At 39.7% G+C, this 22,314-nt stretch overlaps 1 protein-coding gene across 7 annotated transcripts in view; it reads right to left on the bottom strand.

The window, feature by feature from the left end:
• The window catches only part of UNC80 (unc-80 homolog, NALCN channel complex subunit), a 246,135-nt gene that overhangs the window by 178,775 nt on the left and 45,046 nt on the right, over window positions 1-22,314 (bottom strand). For 5 of the 7 annotated variants that reach the window (XM_007187842.2, XM_057551653.1, XM_057551656.1 and 2 more), the window contains exons 8-18: window positions 21,920-22,181; window positions 20,811-20,945; window positions 18,569-18,785; window positions 17,432-17,572; window positions 16,200-16,468; window positions 14,499-14,867; window positions 9,241-9,387; window positions 4,939-5,086; window positions 3,879-4,027; window positions 1,562-1,728; window positions 704-802 (exon numbers count right to left, since the gene is read on the bottom strand). In XM_007187842.2, the coding sequence (XP_007187904.1) occupies window positions 704-802; window positions 1,562-1,728; window positions 3,879-4,027; window positions 4,939-5,086; window positions 9,241-9,387; window positions 14,499-14,867; window positions 16,200-16,468; window positions 17,432-17,572; window positions 18,569-18,785; window positions 20,811-20,945; window positions 21,920-22,181 (2,103 nt within the window). Of the gene's footprint in view, window positions 1-703; window positions 803-1,561; window positions 1,729-3,878; window positions 4,028-4,938; window positions 5,087-9,240; window positions 9,388-14,498; window positions 14,868-16,199; window positions 16,469-17,431; window positions 17,573-18,568; window positions 18,786-20,810; window positions 20,946-21,919; window positions 22,182-22,314 lie in introns of those variants that run through there. The other 2 variants (XM_057551655.1, XM_057551658.1) reach the window with 2 other exon arrangements.

Raw genomic sequence — 22,314 nt, 5'->3', positions numbered from 1 at the left:
TGGGAAGTAGAATGGTATACCTAAAATGATCATATTTTAAATACTGATCACACCACTTGTGGGTAAATAGGTCTCAAAAGAAGAATGAATACAAGTGAGCCTTGCATAGAACTAGACTGTATATTTGGTGTCTACAGTAATCCTCACATTTTCTGAGGGCACTATTTTCATGATGCTTTTGATTTTATTATTATGAAAAGTAGAGACAAACTGGTATCAGAGGGCATTGGAATGGATATCAGGAGAGAACCAAGGTGAAAAGGAGAAGAGTCGATGTTTCAGCTAACGCTGGACAGGAGAGTAGATTATCTTACTTATTTTTGGAAAAGCTTCATTGATTACATTGACAGTCGTAAGTGATTTATAAGTGATTTTAAGCAAGAAAGTGGATGCCATCCCCAGCCCACCTGATACACATGCTAGTTTTCAAGATTTATCTGCAGGATTGTGCATGAAAGGCAGAAGTGGGGTAGAGACTGGCAATGGGAAAGGCAGTGAGGGAGGCTTCCTGGAAACACGAGGTTGGTTATTTGTGATTTGGGTCTGTAGAGATTAGTGGCTTTGGGAATGAAAAATAAAGGGCAGAAGCAAGGAGAAGTTCAACAGAAATGAAAAACAAACAAACAGCAACTTGGAAAACAGAATTTCTTCCAGTGGGAAGTGCTCAACCCACTCCATGGGAGACAAAACCAATGCTACTTACTGCTCTGGAGTCTGTGAGGGGCGACCGGACATGAAGCTGCGACATTCCTCAGGTGCAGAGGTCACCTGGCCTTTATCCACAATGCTTCCTACCTCTGACCTATGCAAATGGTACATTCCACCAATCACAACATAGCAGGACACCACCTCCCAATACTTCATATACTTCATAAAGCAAAACACTTCGTTATAGACAACCTAAATGCCCTGCAAACCCTATACCATCATGAGTCTATGTCGGTATGGAATATGTCCTACCCTTTGAGTCATGACCTAGCTACCTTATTGCCTAAGGATACCACCATCATTGCAGACAGAGCCATTAACTACAGGCAGGATTTTAAGTTTAGGTATTTCTTTTAATCTTCGTAAGTGGCATTTCTTATACAATATGCATACAATAAATTCATATTTACTAGAAGAAAAAATAATTGGGCATTGCTCAGCAATTTATCTTTTGCCATGTTAAAAATATTACTTGCTGAACAGGATGATATGGTAACAGTAATTGCTTTTCCTTTCTGGATAAGAATGTAAGTTAGCTATAGAAGGGACCAAAACACAGACAACATTTTACCATGTAATTAAGAGCTTTGAAGTGTGGTTCAAGTGTATGAAAGTTTGGGATCAACTGAGCTCTGATTCATACAAAGGCAGCATTTATTTGATGGTAAACTCATTCCTTTTCTAATCTGTTGCTGGGCCACCACCAGTGATATCACTTGTACAAAAAATTATAGTTCCCCCATCCCTGTACTGGAGTTACACACCATGTAGGAACCACATGGACAGTACAATAGAAGATTATATTCTACAGACATAGGCAAACCCTCATATTCAGAGAGCTCAAGCTTCCAACCTTTTACCACCTCCAGGCTTAGATTCCGGTTCATTTTCCTCCACCTTTTTCCCTGGTGCCAACTTCTCAGCACTATCAAGCAAAGCACTGAGGGCCACTCTCCTGAAGACATTCCCATGGGCCTCTTTGATAAACTGGACCAGCTGACGGATGTCACAATACAGTCCCTGTTTGGAGGCCAGAAGGAAAGTGCGGGGAAAGATAGCTGTGATTGAATAGTATTCACAGAAAAAGGGGTAGAAGGTAATTCCTTGGATTTAGATGAGCATTGGAATCATAAAAAGAAAACATATTACTACAGTGAAACCAACGGTATCCTGTCCCTCCATTGTTCCTATGGTAACATTACCAAGAACCTTGCCCATCATCCTTAGTATGAAAAAAGATGGTTACCATGCTTCATATTCAGAAAGTTGGCTGTATCATTAGAAAGACATCAATTTACACTTTTAACCACTGGATTCGCAAGCTTTTAATTTTCTCTCTTAATTGTGACTTCTGAAGAGATGCCTGCAAAAAAAAGGCAATCAGGATTCTGTCTAGACTAGAGATTTCAGTCTCTGTTCAGCTTCTCCAAATTTTCTGCATCATTGTGATAAAATATGCTAAGTCCTCTAGACACTTCCAACAGAGCCTGATATTCAAGGATGATCCATTTAACAAATTTAACAAATAATATGTATGTTGTAGCCCAGTTGAACATGAGCTTGACTATGGACTGAAGATGATACAGGGCTATTAAAACCAACATATTAGTGATTCAACTTTTAATGCAGGACTTTTATTTTATTTTTAAGATATTAAGCTTTGCATTCAGCATTTCCCCCTCTCTCTTCTCTCTTTAAGAAGGTAGTTACTATATTCTTTGTCTTAGGAAAAGTTCATGACAAAGCAGAACACAGAAGTCTACAGAACACTTACCTTATAACCCTTTTGGGTTTCTAAACTTAAGACCACTGGGACAATTATGCCTATGATGTTTGGAAAAGCAGAAGGAAGAACTACTAAGGAAAACATAGAATGCCCTTTGGGTCCTGTGGGCAGCAAGGCCCTATGCTCTCACTCTGCAATTTGGTGGCCCCTGCATGGAAGGCAAGGCCCCAGAAAGCAAGGGTTCCAAACTCACCAGAGAGCCCATCCCTAAGCAGCAGAGAGCACTACGTGAACTAAGTGGCATGACTGATGATTGAAACCCACGGAGCCTCACCAGGCACTGGGTCCTACACCTAAGACTTGGGGATCTTTGCACCACTCTGTGAGGTGGGGAGACCCATGAATGACTGAGATTCAACTTCCAGCCATTCTGGTGGAATGGGGGTCCAAAGCCAAACTTAAGTTGATTTAAAGAAAAATAAGAAATATAGTATTTCTTCTATACACGAGTTTGTAGGTTAAGACTTATAAGAGCTTGCATATACTATAATCAACTTGTCAAATTACTGCTTGCCATGACCAAACTGAACGCATGGATGGTACCCAAGTTATTCACAAGCTCCAAGAACCTTGCTAGGATGGCTTCAACAATCAGCAAAATTAAATTCCTTTTCATTTGGGGTTTTGTTCTGTTTATCTCAAGTTAAGTGAATACATAGTTTCAGTGGTTTAGAGTAGCTTAAGACCATTTCTTTGATTTAAGTAGATTAGCAGATAGCGTCCATATGTGTAAATGGGCTGATTTCTTCATAGGAGTCATTGTATCTAACAGATTGGTAAGATAGAGAAATCCTTCTTTATTCCTGGGAGAGACCTGAATTCATCTAGTCAGAGCAGATGTCTCAGTCTTCATCCACATTTTACTATCCCAAACCACAATCTCCTTAGTAGCAATTAAACACTAACCTTTTATAGCCTGGCTCTCTGTACCTGTGGCTTCAGTGGTTTAATTAACACAGTCTTTTTGAAGAGTAGCTAAAAGATTACAGTGTTCGATAAAAGAAGACAAAACCCATTTCAGCAGCATATTTGCATTGATTTTTTAAGTAAGCGTGGTTTCAAATAAAAGCTTGGTATAACTTTCTTTAATAATTCATGAGCCAACACACTGGGCTCTAGCACCTTCTCTCTGAAGGGCTCTAAGTACCTAGCAACTATCTCAGCAACTACCACAGAACCTCTGAGATGGAAGAGATAAGCCACTTTGCAGGTAGGATAACAAGTAACGGAGGAGAAATGTGTTGCTGAGTTTCTACTGTGAGTTACTGGTGACACTGAGAAAATAGATATTTTAACTTTAAAAGTTTTAGACTTCAACTTCTCTTTCTCAAGGCCATGGCACGAGACTGAGAACTCCTGTGGGAAGAAGAGGTGAGCCTCTCACCAGATTCTCAGGGCTGTGCAATTCATGCGTAGTTGAAGCGCAGCGTGTGATGAGGGATTTAAACATGGCGCTGACGATGATGCCTTCCACATTTTGGGCTGTGGATTTGTTGTCCACCGTGGTGAAGTTATTTCCAAACCCAGCCTTGTCTGGAATGCAAAGGCACCAATTAAAGGCAGTGTTTCCATTCAGCTACATAGTTTAAAGAAGTAATGAAGTACTCCAGGAGTTACTGAAGGGCTACACAAAACACAGAAACAGAGGATTGAGGATACTCCTGGTTTGATCATCTCTATGAGGACTTAAAGATAAACAACTCATAGTCTCCTTCAGAGTCTTTACTATGACATATTCCATCACTTTGAGAAATGTTTTAATTGATAAATCTTAGCAACAAAAAGAGGATCAACTGTTGACCCTAAGAACGTCTTTTAAACCTAAGCAGTTTTTAAATAGGTGATCACATAAAAAAAAATATGATTTACTAAATGGTCCCTCGGTGGAGACAGACTTAATTTGATGTGGCTTTTTTGGTGGTGAAGAATGCTGGCTTCTCAGGGGAAATTGTTCAGTCTGTGAGAAGTGGAGTGAGGTGGGGCCTACCAGGTGAGCCGGCAGGGGGAGAGAAGAGAGGGGGACAGGGCCCTGCAGGGGAATTCATGCCAGCACTGGAAACAGAAAAGACTGATCACAAATAAAAGGGGGAGTGGGATGAATTGGGAGGTTGGGATTGACATATATACACTACTATGTATAAAATAGATAACTAATGAGAACCTACTGTATAGCACAGGGAACTCTACTCAGTGCTCTGTGGTGACCTAAATGGGAAGGAAATCCAAAACAGAGGGAATATATGTATACATATACACAAGCCTCCAAAATGTGTCAAAGATGATGTACAAGCTTCTCATGTTTATATTTTATTACACACACGATGCACACACAAACAGATATCTTTTCCTCTCCATTCTATCCCTAGAAATTTAGGGTGTCTCTGAAACGCTACCTGCTTCACCTCCCAGCGAGTTCTCCTGGAACTCGGTGCAGTTTTACTTACTGTCAGTGACCGGCTCCATACAAAATCCTAGCAAGGCATGCAAGAAGTCCACTACGTTATTGAGAGAGTCCTTGTTCACATAATCCCTCATGGTTTGTCGGAACTGCATCTTATCTAGCTTGTATAACTTAGTGAGGCAGTTCTGGGCCTGCAAGGAAGGAAGAAAAGTGAAGAAGTCACAGGTACCAGCTTAAGCTAGGGATACCAGTGGTCTGCGACAGAAGCCCTCAAAAGGCAAAAGCTTCCATCCACCCCTGCTGGCTGGTGCCCACCAACCCTGCCAGCCCCTCTTGTCTGAGAATGCAGTGGACAGAGGCAGGCTGAGCAGTACTAGGTAGATGACTTTGAGAAGGGCTACTCCTCAGGAAAAACCCCAAACTAGGGGCTAATGCTGTCCCAGAAAGAGCTCAGTATTTTTGCTAAGATCAAGATTTTAAGATCTCAATGAAAAAACTTAAAGCGTAAAATTTAGGTAAGTGATAGGATTGGTCATCAAGGTTTAGAAAACCTCAAAGGGTTTGTGCCATGGGAAGGAGCAGGCCACTCCCATGCTCAGCTATCTTGAATTTAAGTAGATTTAATGGATGGTGTGAGGGGCTGTAGGAAGTGCTTGTCCAGAGTCCTCTTATATGGTCAGGAGGGAAGGATCTTTGAAACATGAAAGAGGCATAAAATAAAGGCAAGTCTAGTTTGTTGATTTTTGTGTCTGCTTCTGAATGTAGAAGTTTGGTATTTAAATAGAAGTTGGTCTTCAGGATATGAAAAGCAATTGACCATCCACTAGGCCCTGCTACTTAAAAATATATTTCTTATGATCCAGCAAATAATTTTGCCATCTAGCAAAGAAAAAGGAAGTAATCCCCACCATCAGAACAAATAAAATCACCTTCATTGGTTTGAGAAGGCCACAGACAGAATGCGCTAATACTATCTGAGACCCTTAGGGGGCTCCCTAACCCTCTCTTACTATTGAGAGAAAAATCACATTTGTGCAGTGCTTTGCTGTTTAAAATGTGTTTCTTGCTTGTAAGTGCATAACGACATTTGACTTTCACACTTTCTCTGTGATTTGAAGAGTTTCCCTATATTACAATGGAAGAAACTGAGACTCAAAGAAGTCAAGGACTTTGCCCAAGTTGATACACCAAGTTTCACAGCAGAGCCAAAATTAGAAGCCAAGGTCTTACCTCCTCATAGTGGTTATTTCTCCGATGATATAATAGTCACATGAATAGTTTAGATAGTGATTGTTGGGGAAAATGTATCTAGATAACATCTACTTTGAAAAAAGATTTAAGATGACCAATAATAGAGATTAGTTGATATCTTGTGGAGAACAAGATCATCATAAAAAAGAAAGTCCTTAACAATGGAATGAAATGGGAAAATGATAAGAGAGAACTCTGGGTTGAGGGGAAAAAGCTAAAGATCAAGATGGGAGGGGACTTCCCTGGGGGCGCAGTGGTTAAGAATCCCCTTGCCAATGCAGGGGACGCGGGTTCAAGCCCTGGTCTGGGAAGATCCCACATACAGTGAAGCAACTAAGCCCGTGCGCCACAACTACTGAGCCTGTGCTCTAGAGCCTGCGAGCCACAACTACTGAGCCTGCACACCACAACTACTGAAGCCCACGCACCTAGAGTCCATGCTCTGCAACAAAAGAAGCCACCGCAATGAGAAGCCTGCGCACCACAACGAAGAGTAGCCCCTGCTCGCCGCAACTAGAGAAAGCCCGCGGGCAGCAACGAAGACCCAATGCAGACAAAAGTAAATAAAATAAATTAAAAAAAAAAAAAAAAGAAGGGAGGGGTGCCTGGGTGAGGACAACCTTAAAGGAGGATAGAGAAATTTGGACAATCAGACAGAAGCAAGGAAGTTAGATCCCCGAGAAAGCAGTCCCTGAGAATTGGGACTTATTGGTGGGCCTTAATGGTGGCCCAGAAGAAAATTTAAGTTACATGACCATTTTGACAAATCAAGGCCCAGAGAAAGATTCTTGGAAAACTCGAGAGGAAAAAGGAAGATTATAAAAGGTTGAAACTTGTAATTAGCAATAGGCATCCTGGTGTGACCTTGTTATAGTCTCTCCATCTGTATCACAAAGTCAGGTGGATTGATTTTTTTTTTTTTCCCATTTTTCCTTTACTCGGTCATAGAAGATTGGGAAATTGGTGTTAACCAGAGATTACTCGTTGCTAGCTCTAAAGCAAGCTTCTTTTCTTATAAAATAAATGATTCTTGCTATAAAATGAAGCCTGTAAAGTACTTCTTGCTTCTCTGTAAAATACACCAAAAAAGGAATTGTTTCAAATCTGCTCTTTAGAGGCTATTAGAATGTCTGAATGAGTTCAATCAGAAGTTCAAGCAAGAATCAGAATATCAAACCACACGTATTTTGATTCTGAATGAATATTTTAAACTTCTCCAAGAGATATAAAGAGTGAATTCCCTTTCAATAATTTGGGACTACAAGCTAATGATTAGACTATTCCAGGAAACATGCTGGAATTGCTAGGCACTTTGATGAACATTGTTGCAATAATAATCTGTTTATTAAAAAAATAAAAGTATAGAGGACCTGATCTAGTAGAGGTAAGAAATATCTTTAATATATTAAAAATTAAGTAACTTCTGAAAATCCAATGCCAGAGAAATCTGGAAATATCTAGCTTCTTGAATTAGACATTCCCAGGGAAAATTTCTCAAATTTCTCTCTCGGACAACGTGTTTACTAAGCATGGACAGATGAGTATAATCCCTATAATGAGTATTGAACTGGGCTACTAGAGAATGGAGGTATTGCCACGTAAATCAACAAAGTTGAGAAGACAGGTAGAAAACTGGACATCCTGACAGGAAATATTCAGTACTCTTGAGAAAAGAATACTTGGTGATTAAGCAGTAACAACAGCCTCTCAAGTGGTTTCTGATCCAACTAGCCCGACCTTCTCCAATTCTAGAAAGACAGGTTCTGATGTCAGAACGAGTTTATACCTCCAACTACAGCATGACACTTCTTTTTATATTTTTATGTTTGATTTCATAGAATTAGTTTTCTGCATGAGGAGTGATGTGGTTTTAGCCTTGAAGGCATTTATTCATACTGTGATAGAATAAAAATCAAAGATCAAAAATCACATACACATGTGGAGGGATGGGGCAATGTCAGCTTTCTATTGCCTTATTACTTATCATTTTGATTTCTTAAAATTTGGGGCCTCAAAATCTAGATCTTGGTCAAAGTTTTCAAGCTTCAGAATTTAGAAGTTAATTACTATGAATAAAACTCCCACATGCAAATAATTAATATAATACAACACAATGGAATATAAACGAAAGAGAATGATATACAGATGGATAGATAGGTAGATGATAGATTAGGAAAGTAACCCAGCATGCTAAGGCTGTGTGAACATTTCACGACAAAACCTAATACCAAGGAAAAATGGGCTGGCATTAGACTTTGACATGATCCTAAAACTCTGCTAAGATATGCCAAAGGGTTTCCTGGTCTCAAATTTGCATCGACCCCTTATTTTTAAGGGAATATTTTCTTATTATTTCAGTTCAAAAGTATGTATGAGGGCAACTGTTGCAGTTTGGACTTGTTGTGGAGGTGGGTTATTGCTCAAGTCTTGTGAAGAGTAGTCATCAGTGGCGGCAAATGAAAATGAGCTGGAATTACATTTCCATGTTCCATTACAGAATTATGCTTTGCAAGCCTGAGCGCAGAGTTTCAAGTTTCACACAGTTCAAAGGGATATGATCTCAAATATTTAGTAGTCAAGGTTCATTCTCAAACAAAGCAGCCAGAAAATGACTGGCTACTTTTGTAGTCCTATTTTGTCCCAATAAGGGCCATTTTCCATATCTAAGAACAACAAACCAAGTCCTAAACTTTGATCCCTTTTTCTAATATAATATATGCTTCCATAGTACCCAGGCAGGTGATTAAAAAGTTATTTGCCACGGACTGTCAGAAGCTTGCTAAATGTATTCATCTTTGCAATGTTCTTTCAAACTCTAATTCACATGTTCCAATTGTACACTCTTTTACCAATTGGGAGTTGGCCTGCCCAGGCAGGAGGCAGAAGTGGTTTTCCCAATTAAACTTTCCTAAGCCTGGGTTTTAGATGTCTTGAGATATCTTGTGGGAATCCTCCCACCTTAAGACAGCATTAATTACCCTTACAAAATACAGTATTCTTAAAGGGAACACTGGCCCTCATTGTCAAAGGACTCATTCCTAATTTGGAGGGAGGGAAGAGGAAGAGGAAATGGAATCTACTTTAGTTCTCTTACATTCTCCCGGAATACCTGGTGTCTCAGACGATCCCCAGAGAGCCCTCGGTGTCCTTCTCCGCAACCATAGGCACATCCCAGAGACTTCACTATTTTGATGAGCATGGTTAGAGCAAGCCTATGGTTGCTTACAGGCGTACTTTCATCCTAGTACCCATGAATGAGAAAGAAAGAAGATTCTGTTCATTTTGTCACTAAGATTCTTTTGCTGCTAAGACTCTATTTTATTATTAAACCAAGTTTATACGTTTTGCAGCAAGGCCCTGCAATTTGGGAAATAGAATTGTCAAGGGCTCCACAGGCAAGCTAACTTTTCAAAACTCTAGAACTCTAGTGCTACAGGATATGAATGCAGACCTCTTTATTAGAAGACATGCTTTCATATCCTTGTTACACTATCAGAATAACTGTCTAGAGAGAGACAGTCTGGACTATCAGTGATGAAGGCAAGTAGCTTTTTCCAGAAGGTACCTTCATCCGCAGGCTCCTGCTAATATCACCAAGCAAGGATTATTGCTAAATTTCTGGAACTGATCAAAGTCTGAAACTATGAAATCATGTGGCAATTTCTGACATTTTCAAAGGATTTTTCTAATTTTATACCTTTGCTGTATTGTAATACTCATGCACAAGCAAAGAGAGAATATACCAAAAAATTTATACTCAGCATCGTTCTTTGTTTGAGGCTAAATCGGAAGCCCTCCTGAGGTGAATTGTGAGAAGTGTTATCATCTTCTCTCTTGACTCATTTAATCCTTGTTCTTAGTGAAGAACATGACTTCCAGAAAAATGAACTTCCTTGAATTATTTCCAAAGAAGCATAAGGACGCTGTTGCTAAGGAATGATGCAGATCCCGGCGTGGGAGTGCCATTACCTTCAGGAAGCGCCAACATTCCTCAGTCCTTCTAGCTACTTTCTGCTGTCAGCACAGCCACCGCGGACCTGAGAGTCCAGCTCCCGTTCCTTAATTGCATATGACGTTAGGTAAATGAACTCATCTCTTTGTGCTTTATTTTTCTCACCTGTGAATCGAGGATCCTAACAGCTTCCCTTCCTACTTCATCAGCTTACCGTGCCAAACAAATGAAATAATGGATAAGAATTGCTCTGTAAATTGTGAAGGCCTTTTCCATCTTCATATGCTCAGGTTGATACATAAACTTTGGGGCCACCCACGTAGAAAGCATACTCAAATGCAGGGAGGGTGTGAAAGGGATGGGGGTTATCTAGACATCATGTGCTGTTCATTATGTGATGGGGTAGGCTCTCTGCTCCCCTAATGTTATATAATTGGTCCTTTTTTTCTAACCATGTAGTGGATGTGGTGCTGGACTCCAGAGATGCCCCCTTCAGAACTGAACATTCCTTCTCTGAGCTGCTGGGAGTATTGATGGATGACAGCTCTCAGGTGAGTCCCTCTCCAGGCATTGCCCTTAGCTAAAGAGACCTGCCTTGACCCAGGTTATGCTCTCCTCCTGGAAGCAGTCTGCCTCCAATGGCTAGTCAAAAGCATAAAGAGTGTGTGTGGGGAGGTGTGTGGAATAAAGTGGGCTCCCTTACTTCACCCGGGGATTACTTTGAAGAGCCATCCCACCTCTGGAGCTCCCTGTGTGATGGGCTGAAGTCTCTGTTACAACTACATTGCAATTCAACTTCTCTCTCTGCCCCATCCTGCTTCTTTTGCACCCCACAGATGTTGATCCTGAGCAGACACCCCAGGAAACCTCCTGTGCGCATATCTCCTTGTCTGAGTCTGTTTCTTGCGAACTCTACAGCTCAGATGCTTGTAAATGGAAGACTCAAACATACATACACACAAACATACACACACACAGATACATACATTTATTTATTTATACATGCATACATACATACATATCAAATTCAGAAATGTTTTAAATTCAAATCTTAGCTCCATAACCTTGGGCAAGCTACGTGTAGGCCACTCTGTGCCCTACAAAATAGGAATCATAAAAATATGTATTTCACAGAGTTTGTGAGGCAAAACAGGGAAGGCATGTAATAATAGCAAAACCAGTGTTAATTATTATTTCTAGGTGTGGGGCACTGCTATCCATTGGGGGCAACATTGTGCAAATTAGAAAAGGCACTCCTCTGGGTGGATGAATTAGAAAAAGGTGAATCCTTCTCAGTAGCTGCAGCCCTTGGGTAAACAGCTTGGTGAGCAGAGCTCAGACTGGATTTCAGTCCTGTCTGGACTCCTGAGCCGAGAGCCCTTGTGGAGTACACAGCCTGCACAGCCAAAGGTCACCCTGGGTAAGGGCTGATTTGGAAGACTGACTTACATACATTTAAAGACTATTGATATCATAGGTTCCTTTAAAGCAAATTCCTAGCTCCAAAAGCTTTTTGTAAATATCTATTTGTACTTCTTTGGACCTTCAGGTGTCCTTGGGATTTTGGCTTCTCTAGTAGAAGACATTCAGAAAGTTGTATCCAGCTACAGCCAGAAATCAGGACACATATTAAATAACATTTCAAGCTCTCAGTACCAGTTAGTGGCAAATATAGAAATAGAAATTAGATCTTTCTTTCTGAATTAATCAATTCCCGCATGCTCCTGGCATTACTAGGTTGCAAAATTAGATAAACCTCCTGATTCCACTGAAAATAACAGATGGGATAGAGCAGAACAGACCTGTGTGACTCACAAGTACAATGCATCTGACCTACGGTCAGGTATGATTTTATAAATTCTCTGTATTACAAAGAATATTATTTTGTAGAACTAACTACAAAACATTTGTATCTTTGGTGGCTGTTTTGGAGAACACATTATCTGACTTTGTAAAATCCCATCCTGATCAAGTGATAGTTTTGGTTAAAGTAGCATTTATATTATCAAGTTTCTAGTATGATATCTAGATTTTAAATAGGTAAGAGACTTGCAGTTCTTTAATAAGAAAGTAGATGAAAACACTACTTGGGGGACTTCCCTGGTAGCGCAGTGGATAAGACTCTGTGCTCCCAATGCAGGGGGCTTGGGTTCGATCCCTGGTTGGGGAACTAGATCCCACATGCATGCCGCAACTAAGAGTTTGTATGCCACAACTAAGGAGCCCACGTGCCGCAACTAAGGAGCCCGGGAGCTGCAACTAAGGAGCATGCCTGCCACAACTAAGACCTGGTGCAACCAAATAAATAAATATTAAAAAACAAAAAAATCCCCACTACTTGGGTGAAATTTTTGAGCTAAAAACAAAAACAAAACAGAAACAAAATTCTAATAATGAACTTCAGAGATCCTCATAAACATAACAAAGCCCTCATCAATTTAGGGAACGTCTAAGCTTTACTGATAAGAGCTTATCAAAATTTCACAACTTTAATTTTTTTTCTTTCTATTTTCCCCTGAATATTATGACATAATGACATAGCACTATTCTCTCTTTGAGTGGCCACCTAAATTGACAGGTAAAAAAATTGAATATTTAAGAATCTCACTGATGGCTGTGTTTATAAATTTGGTCCTTATAAACTTGTATTTGTTTGTTAATTCCTACATAACTGTTGATTGAATAACTCCTTAGATCTTAGGATTCAATATCAAATCCCTTGTGATCTATATCATCATTTAGATAATTTTCATCTACAGTGAGATCTGAGGATCCTTGGATTGTCCTCAGTGATGTTTCGGAACATAAGAAGTTGGGGACCTTAAGTACCAGAAGAGTCTATTAGAATTGGAAAACGTATACATGATTGAGGCAGGAGAAGAAATCCTAAAGAAAAGCTTAGGTTCAGGAACCTAAGAATATTGGGGCAGGAATAATTAGATCAGAGTCCACAAATATTGGGAAAAATGAGAGTAGACAATCAGGGAAGAAACAGAGATGATAAATGCACATTAAACATGCATCGGGTAGGACTGGAAAGAGATGGAGAAAAAAATATAAAAGAGGAAAGAGCACTGGAACACTTATTCAGATGTAAAAACCTGATAGCTTACAAGAAGATAACAATTTATATTCTAGATAATATATAGGTGGTAGAACTCTGTACAGTGAAATCTTATACTTCTAAACACTTGGCCTGATGTGTAGATTGTCACCTGTTAGAGATTCAAATCTCTTGTTGATTTCAATTCCTTAATAGCATTTTCTAACTAAAACCCCAAATTGAAAGCAGCATAAATTATATGAGTTTAAGCTGCAGTATTTCTTATTTAAAATTCAAATTAAAAGAGAAAACTAATTATTGACGTTAAGCACTGAGATCATAAATCAGGTGTTGTCAAGTCAAAGGGAATTAAATTCAGGAACAATCAGTAATAAGAAAGCTAAAGACACCTGGAAGTGACACACTGCGACATAAGAGAACCAAGGCTAGTCTTCCAAACCAACACCAACAAACCAACTAACTAAACAAAAATTTTCTCTTTCTTTCCCTTTACCTGTGATTGAAGTAGGCTACCTAAAAATATGTTCCTTAAATCAAGAGAAAGAACTTTATTTAAATTTTTTCAGGAAAATTATACTGCTTATTATGGACTAAATGTTTGCATCTCCCCCAAATTCATATGTTGAGGCCCTAACCCCCCAGGGTGATGGCATTTGGAGATGTGGCCTTTGGGAAGTAAATTTTAGGGTTAAATGAGGTCATGAGAGTGAAGTCCTGGTACAATAGGATTAGTGCCCTTATAAGAAGAGATACTGGAGAGCTTGCTCTCTCTTTCTCTGCGTGCACATAGAAAAAAGATGTCATGGGAGCACATAGCAAAATGGCAGCCACCTACAAGCCAAGAGAAGATGCTTCAGAATGAAATCTACCTTGCTGGCACCTTGATCTTGGACTTCTCAGAGTCCAGAACTGTGAGAAATAAATTTCTGTAGTTTAAGTCACCCAATCTATTGTATTTTGTTTTGGCAGCCTGAGAAGACTAGAATGCCACTCCATTAGGTCAGACCCTGAAAGTTTTGAGAAAGAGACTGTTGTTGGCAGACTGAGAATTATGGCAATGTAGTGTATCTGAGATATTCTCTTGCAGAATTAACATGACCAGGGAATTAGTTCTAACATTGCTTGGATGGCAATGGCTTTTGAATGTAGGATACAATTTCACGTAACTGTTTTTACTAATGCCTGCTGAGAACCTAATGAAGAGATTTCTAGACTCACCACTTTCTTGCTCTAGTGACTAGCTGCTATTCTGAGTCAACAAATTGCTGGCAAGCAAGATTTGGAAAGAAATCAGGAAAAACATTTCAAGAGGACACAAAAGGTGGTTCAGTCATACCTTCTCTTGGTTCTTATCATTCTTCTCATAGGGGCCACCTCCTCCTCCTCCACCTCCACCTCCATCACCTCCTCCACCTCCTCCATTACCACCTCTTCCATCTTCTCCTCCTCCATCTCCAGCTCCGCTAACTGAAGGGCCCCCAAATCCACAGGTGGAACTTCCAGATATTCCTTTGAACTGGAACGTTCCCTCACTTGGTCTTTTTTCCACAGTCACATTTTCCTTGTTTTCACTCTTCTTTCTGTTCTTTTCTACACAGGGCACCACACCAAGTTGAAGCAAGCATTCCACAATGTTCAGTGCCACATCGCAGATGCGAGAACTGATGTCATGGTTAAGGACAAGGTAAACAGCCTTCAGAACCACCTGGGGGAAGACAAAAGTAAACTGAGAGTGATTAAGTTACTTGAATTACCTCTTCCTAAATAGATTTGGTTATTCCATTTAATACATTTCCTTTAGGCTGTTCTATGCACTTAAGCATAAATAATTCAGGTAATTTTCAGATGATCTTATTAAGCTGCATTGGGACCTTGTGTATGTGCTTAATATAGAGTACAAATCACCCAAGGAATTAAAAATGTATAAGTGTGTTATCTCACTTAAGGACTATAAGACTTGCCATAATATAGACAGTTAATGGAGATAACAAAACATAATGAATTAATGGGAGAGTAATTATTTGCCCAAATGGAAACTTGTTCAACTGATTTTTAAAATCAAAGTGTCATAATTCCCTGCCAATAATGCTTTCTACCAATAATGGGTGAAGAGAAATGGTTTCCTTACACACAAAATAGAGGAACATTTGCACATTCGCAATTGCATCATTATCTACATTCAATTTTAAAAGCAAAATATTTGCATGTTTAAATTATGTCCTTTTATTGATTTTAATATTTTAAATTATTTGCTGAGCCAGGTTTCCTAATGTGAAATAAAAAATTGTGTGACATATTTGTAAAATATAACAACCCTTTCATATGCTAATAACCATAATCAAGACAGGCATTCTTGAGAATGCAGGTTTAAATGTTTTAATGGACTTCTATTCATTTTCTCCTGCTATATGGGTGGTTTATAGTCATGCTGCTTATATAACAAAATGAAACAAACTGAAAATTTTTTACTTCCATTCTAGGAAAGAAGGACTTAGCGCGCGCGCACACACACACACACACACACACATATATTTACTACGTGTATTCAGGATTCACTAATGTTTTTAGATTATAAAAATATTCTGAGATCAGATCAAATCTAATGTAATGCTTAAGAAAAAAAAGAAAAGAAAAGGTGCATCTAAGATGGGTGATACACTTGTGAAATTTTTTTTAAAAGGATAGCTTTTTCAGGGACTTCGCTGGTGGCACAGTGGTTAAGACTCCACACTCCCAATGCAGGGGGCCGGGGTTCGATCCCTAGTCAGGGAACTAGATCCCACATCTATGCCAAAACTAAGGAGGCCATATGCCTCAACTAAGGAGCTAGCGAGCCGCAACTAAGGAGCCTGCTTGCCGCAACTAAGACCCAGCACAACCAAATAAATAAATAAATTTTTTTTTAAAAGGGTAGCTTTTTCATTTAAAGGCTCAACATTTCTAAGAATTTATATGCACATTTTATCCAACATTGTAAAAACTGGGCCAAAGATTCTATATCTTTCAAGCTTCAGTAAGAAAAATTCTTGCTCCTTACAGAAAGGTCAAGCATGCCATTCTTGTGGACAAAGTTATTGGTCCCATCAATATGTTCTGTGTCTTCCAAGTAGCTGTAGTTTATGCAGGAGTCTGTGAGGCTTCGAGGCAGGTTTGCACATGCCAGGGGTTCATGTGGCATCTCAGGTATAGGCACCTGGTTGCAGAGCTTCCTCATATGCTCACTGAAAAAGTCTGCATAGCCTACGTTGAATGACGCCAATGTGGTATTGAAGGTTGCAACTGTGATAGTGGAGATCTGGGATCGCACTAAAAAAAGGAAACAATGTCTTAGTTTTCCCCATATTAGCGTATGACATCATGTTAGACAGTTATACTACTATTTAAATCATGACCACGATCACAGCATTAGCAGATATTTGACTAGTAGTCTCAAAGCTATTCTCAACTCCCATGATGTTAAGTCATGTAATATCTGATAAACAATGAAGGCTATAGAAAATGTGAATTCTTAACTGGCTTCCTTGAGACCCAGGCTAGAATTTTTTGTCTAACAGGTGCATTTTACTCACTGTTAGATGATAGACCCTACTGGTATAGTTAAACTAGTTTGGTTGAAGTATTCCCCACAAGTAAATAGCTGTTAAAATATTTGGTTTTATCTAGTATATTTAGGTAACAGCAAACAAGAAAGATTCTTTTTCTCCTTTGCTTAAGAATAATGGAACATAAATTTGTGGTGGTAACTAATAGATGTCATCAAATACTTGAAGTACAGCCCAGGGAAAAGAGGGACTACATTTATGCTCATAGGTTAAGAGCACAGAATAAGAAACCCCCATCTTGGATCCCATCCAGAGACACACATTTGCTCCACATAAAGCACAAAATAGCAGCTGTCTGGAAAGGGAATAGGTGGCCTTGGAAGGCAGGGACTTTCCTCCCACAGAAAGTGGACAAGCCCTTCAGAGGGACATCATAGATGCCCTCAAGTTTCTCCTAGCCCTGTAGGTCTATGCTCTTTTGAAAACAACTATGAATGGCTTGCCCTTGCTTTCCCTGAGAGGCATGGTGTTCATAGTGTGCTATCCAATAGCTCTTGCTACTAAGGAAATTTTAAGAATGGCTCACAAGTAAATTATCAAGCAATGTAATACACGAATGCAATTTTTCAAAAAGCACACGGAGCCAGATTACAATGAAAATGGAACATGGAGTAAAAACAGGAAACAGAACCTGGACGCCCACCTGCAGGGGCCGCCTCCAACCCACCTTCCTTGACGGTGTTTTCCCCATGGCTGTTGGAGTGGTCCGGCAGGTCACTCACCAGCGTGTGATGAGAGTGGGAGTGCCTGCCGCTCAGGCTCTCCATCTCAGTGGCCGCGTCCGAGCTGCCCCGCCGGCTAAATTTCCCTGAGATGGACAAGAGCACCACAAGAGAGTTTGAAAATCTGAAGATTCTGCCAAGATTCTGTCTGTCCAAAGGACAGCAGTGATAGTGAGGGGATATTAGGCAGTATGTGAGGCACAGCCGACTAGCTTGCCTTGGGAACATTCAGGGTCGAGATGATTGATGACGCTGCCTGTGATAAGGTCAGCCCCAATCTAAGCCAAATGTCAGAAACCATCTGTTAGGTCCCCGCTAGCTGTCAGCTCTTGCTTTTAAGCTGGCCTTCTTAATATGACATCCAGAAAGAAAAAAAAAAAAAAAGCTCCTTTTTCTTTTCTTTACATCTTCCTTTTTTAATATCTGAGTTAAAGAGAAGTCTGTCTTTGGATTCACAATGAAAGTTAATGCACAGAACCCTCTAAGGCCATGTGTCCGCATCAAGAATGATCTAATATAGAGAACAAACTTGCGGTTGCCAAGGTGGAGGGGGGTGGGGTAGGAGAGAGAAGGCATGGGAATTGGGAATTAGCAGAGGCAAACTATTATATATAGGACGGATAAACAACATCCTACTGTACAGCACAGGGAACTATAGTCAATATCCTGTGACAAATCATAATGGAAAAGAATATGAAAAAGAATATATATATATATATATATATATATATATATATATATATATATATATATGTCTGAGTCACTTTGCTGTACAGAAGAAATTAACACAATATTGTATATCAACTATACTTCAATAAAATAAAATCATTGAACTATAGAATGATCTAAGAAATAGGGCTATGACCTGTCTAATTATACAGGATTGCTGCATAATTCAATTATCTGCATTTCTTTGGCTATGAAGACACAGCATTATTTTGGTCCTGGGGAGCCTGTATTTGGGCCCAAATTCCTTGACTAAACTATTCAAGAAAGATCCAGATTTCCCTGGGAGCCCTAGATCCAGATTTCTAAACAGGTCACTGAAGCTCTGCCCTACTTTGGAAGGTCCTTGTGGTCACCTAAAATGGTGGTTTGCCAGCCTCCTTTTTCCATGCCTCGCCTGTCTTCTCCAAGCCCAGAGAAACTTCCGAAGGAGAATGCGCTGCAGGTGGGGGACACATCCAGGTGGTCCTCGTGCAGCAGGAATGGCACTCCCATTCTCCGAGGCCGCCTCTTCCCTGCGTGGTGGAATGGGATGGAACCTTTTCTCTCTCTGTCTTCTTTGCGGCTCTTGAACTACAGAAATGAGAGATGAAGGGTCAGGCACAGGGCAAAGGCAAGGTTACAGTTTGCTTCCCAAAGGGCTCCATGATCTGGGGTAAAATACAGGAAATGTTTCAGGAAAAGGAGACCTGGAAAGTCACTGAATGTCATCCAATAGAGATGGAAGAAATTTCTACAATGTGTCAAAAGAGTGAAGGAAACTAAGGAAAAGATAATGTATTTCCTGGGGTTTTTTTTTTGCTGGGTTGGGTTTGAGGAGTGGTTCTCAAAGTGTAGTTCCTAGACCAGCAGCATCAGTGCCTGGGAAATTGTCAGAAATGCAAATTTTCAGGTTCAACCCCAGACATACTGGATCAGAAACCCAAAAGGGGAAGCCAGCAATGTGTTTTAATAAGCCCTGTAGGTGATTCTGATGCTTGGTAAAACTTGAGAAACCCTGGGTTAGAGTATAGGATCCCTGAGTCATCACTTGGATCAGCCAGTCTTTTTCTGTTCCATTTCTCCAGACTAAGATACATTGTTTCAGCCACACAACTTCAAATGTGTGCCTCTATCCATAAGGAGAGGCAACTTTATTACTCCTACCAGTCAAATAAGTTCAAGGTCCAGTATAACTAAGAGTTTAGAATTGCTTGGAAATCTTTTAAAATATATCGATGTCTGGGCCTAACCTTTAACAATGGTGACTTAATAGGTCTGGGGTCAGGCCTGGGCACTTGAATTTTTTAAAGTTCTGCAGAGATTCTCATGTGCAGCCAGTATGGAAAACCTCTTTTGCCCCCACTGAATAACATTTTTAGAAAAACTACAGCCATTGCTTATGACTGCATCATCAATGAAAGCAGAGGACTACTTGTGTAGCAACACTCTGAGTTCATAGATAGGTTGTTAAGTCTGTGTTTCATTGACATAAACCAGTCATTTTGCAAAAGAGAAAAATAAGCCATCACACATATATTATTCTACACATATTATTTTCTATTTGATTAGCTCCATTCACTTATAAAATAGAGAGGTGAAGTGTAGATTCATAAGAGCATGAATTATTTAGTTAGAAGACCTAGTTTCAAATTTGGACTCAACCTTTCAAAAACTACATAAAGTTGTTAAGGCTCAGTCTCATTTCATTTTTTTTTTTTTTTGAGAATAGTAATTAACATTTATTGAGTACTTGCTAAGTACCAGGCACAATAAAGACTTTACATGCATCACCTCAATCCTCATAACCTTTTGAGGTAAGTATATTATGTACCCATTTATAGATGAAGAAACCAATATCATTTTGCCAGTATCACATGGGTAGAAAGTGGTAGGGCTGGAATTTGAACCCCAGTCAATTGACTCCCAAGTCAGTTTATCTGCACAAAGACTCCACCTTTAATTTCCTACCTTTATGGTTCTAGCTTCTTATGGATGTTCAATAAATGTTTGTTGAATGGAAACCTACACTGTCATTCACAAAGGGAAGTGATGGTCGTAAACCTAGGGGTCAGTTAGAAGGATTTACTACTTTATCAACAAAGCTTGGTTTGTCTGTTGCCTTTAAAACAGAGATGACTTCAAGAATAAATGTTCCATCATGATCCCATCACTTTAAGAACTGCAGTAAGACTCAGTTTCTTAGGTATAAATTGTGGAGAATAAAAATCTCATTGGATTAAATGAGAATTATTTATATAAAGTGCTAGGTAAAATGAGAATGAGCCATACAAATGTAAGTTACCATTACTGCTACTACAACCATCTCCATAACCACACTACTAAAAGCACTTTACACACATCATCAGGATTGAGTTCTGTAACAACCCCACATAACATGTAGAATGGGAAGTACTCATGCACAAGGAGGGACTTGCCCAAGGTCATGCTGCCCAAGGTCATGCTGCCAGCCAGTGCTATAATTGGGAGTGGACCTCTGTTCTGAAGTCCCTTCCCCATCCCACCCAACTCTGCAGCGTGATCAGAAGCACCTCATGCCCCACTGTGTATTTTTTTTTTTATTACCAAAATGCAAAGACCATAAATGGTTCTACTCACCTTCTTAAAAATGTTCATGCCAAGGTCTGAAGAAAGATCCGGGACTGCAGACCTACGTAGGTTGGTCAATGAAACTTTGGAAAAAGCCTCAGAGCTGAGAGATTTTTCCTCTTCATTACACTTCATGGTGAGATCCTTAATAAAGGTAGATGAATGATCAAGGACTTAGAGATATATTTCATATTAATTGTAACTTCTGTTTGGAGTTTCAACAGTGAGACTACAAAGTTCCAGATTTAGGAAAGCTAAGAAAATAAGGAGGGGACAGGTATCTCTTTTTCTCTTTCTATTAAAAAAAAAAAAAAAGTGTTTTTACATTTAATGATTCACCAGAGGAGATATTCACTTTGGGCAGAATCATCTATTACTAAAACAGAGCATATTTCCTTTTCATTCTGATATTGTTCCCGTTTATTTTCAGAATATGCAGACATCTTTTAGACACAGCCAAATCACATTTCAGTAAGCCCAAACAACTGGAACACACAGTGAATCGTACTTTTCTCTACATATTCAATATGTGGTATTGATGAAAAAGATGAAAAGAACAAGTATTCAAGCTGGTATTAGGACTTTCATTTATCAAAAAGTGATTTTCAGGGGGATGTCATCAGTGCACATTCAGTTTATTCCTCCAAACATCTATAATAAAGAACAAGAATATATATCAAAAAATGATATTGCTAATGATGACACTGAGGCACTGGAAAATGTTGAGCTATGCCAAAGGAGGTTAAATCACGTTCAGTAAAATGCTAGTGTCATGCACTTTATAATATCATTAATTGACACTTATATGTGAAAACTCTCGATTAACTAGCATTTTGATTAGCCAGAGGATCCATTTTCCATTATTCTGGATCAACAGAGGCTTACTCTAGATAACTGTGTGTAAGAGGCATTTAGATAGCACCTCTTTCAATGGCCAATTAAATGCTAAAGAACAGCAAAAGGATCCAGCAGTAAAAGATGGAAAAATAGCATCAGAGTAACCCACCAATCCAACAGTCAGCACTGGGATAAATACGAGCTGGATGCACAGAAGAAAAAAAGAATCTGTTATGGCCAAAGTTGTTGGTTCAAATGATAATGGACCAAGTTTCTCTTACTTGGGTTTTGTGTGTGTTCACTAGTGAGGGAGCTGCCGCCACCATGGAGCTACTTCTGGGTCTGGGCAGGAGAGGAATATCCGGCTCTGTGGGCTTTTCTGGCTTCTCTTCCAACATGTGTCTCAGCCTTTGTAGATAGTACATCAGAGACCACTGAGTGCCCTCCTCAGACCAATGGGGCTGGAGTAGGCAGCGAAGAACAGCAACGTCAAAGTAGGTGGCATAGCGGGACCTTTGGCACGGAGGAATCACGAGAGAGACCCTGTTCCCAATGGCAGAAAGAACATGATTATCCTGGCAGTCATACCTTCCAAGGGGAGGCACAATGTAGCTTATAGCTCTGTTTTTCTCATTTGGTCATTTATTCATTCACTTATCTCTTGTCTGGTTTACTC

This window comes from Balaenoptera acutorostrata, chromosome 8 (assembly GCF_949987535.1).
Source record: "Balaenoptera acutorostrata chromosome 8, mBalAcu1.1, whole genome shotgun sequence".
NCBI lineage: Eukaryota > Metazoa > Chordata > Mammalia > Artiodactyla > Balaenopteridae > Balaenoptera > Balaenoptera acutorostrata.
This window is presented reverse-complemented; position numbering and strand designations above follow the sequence as displayed.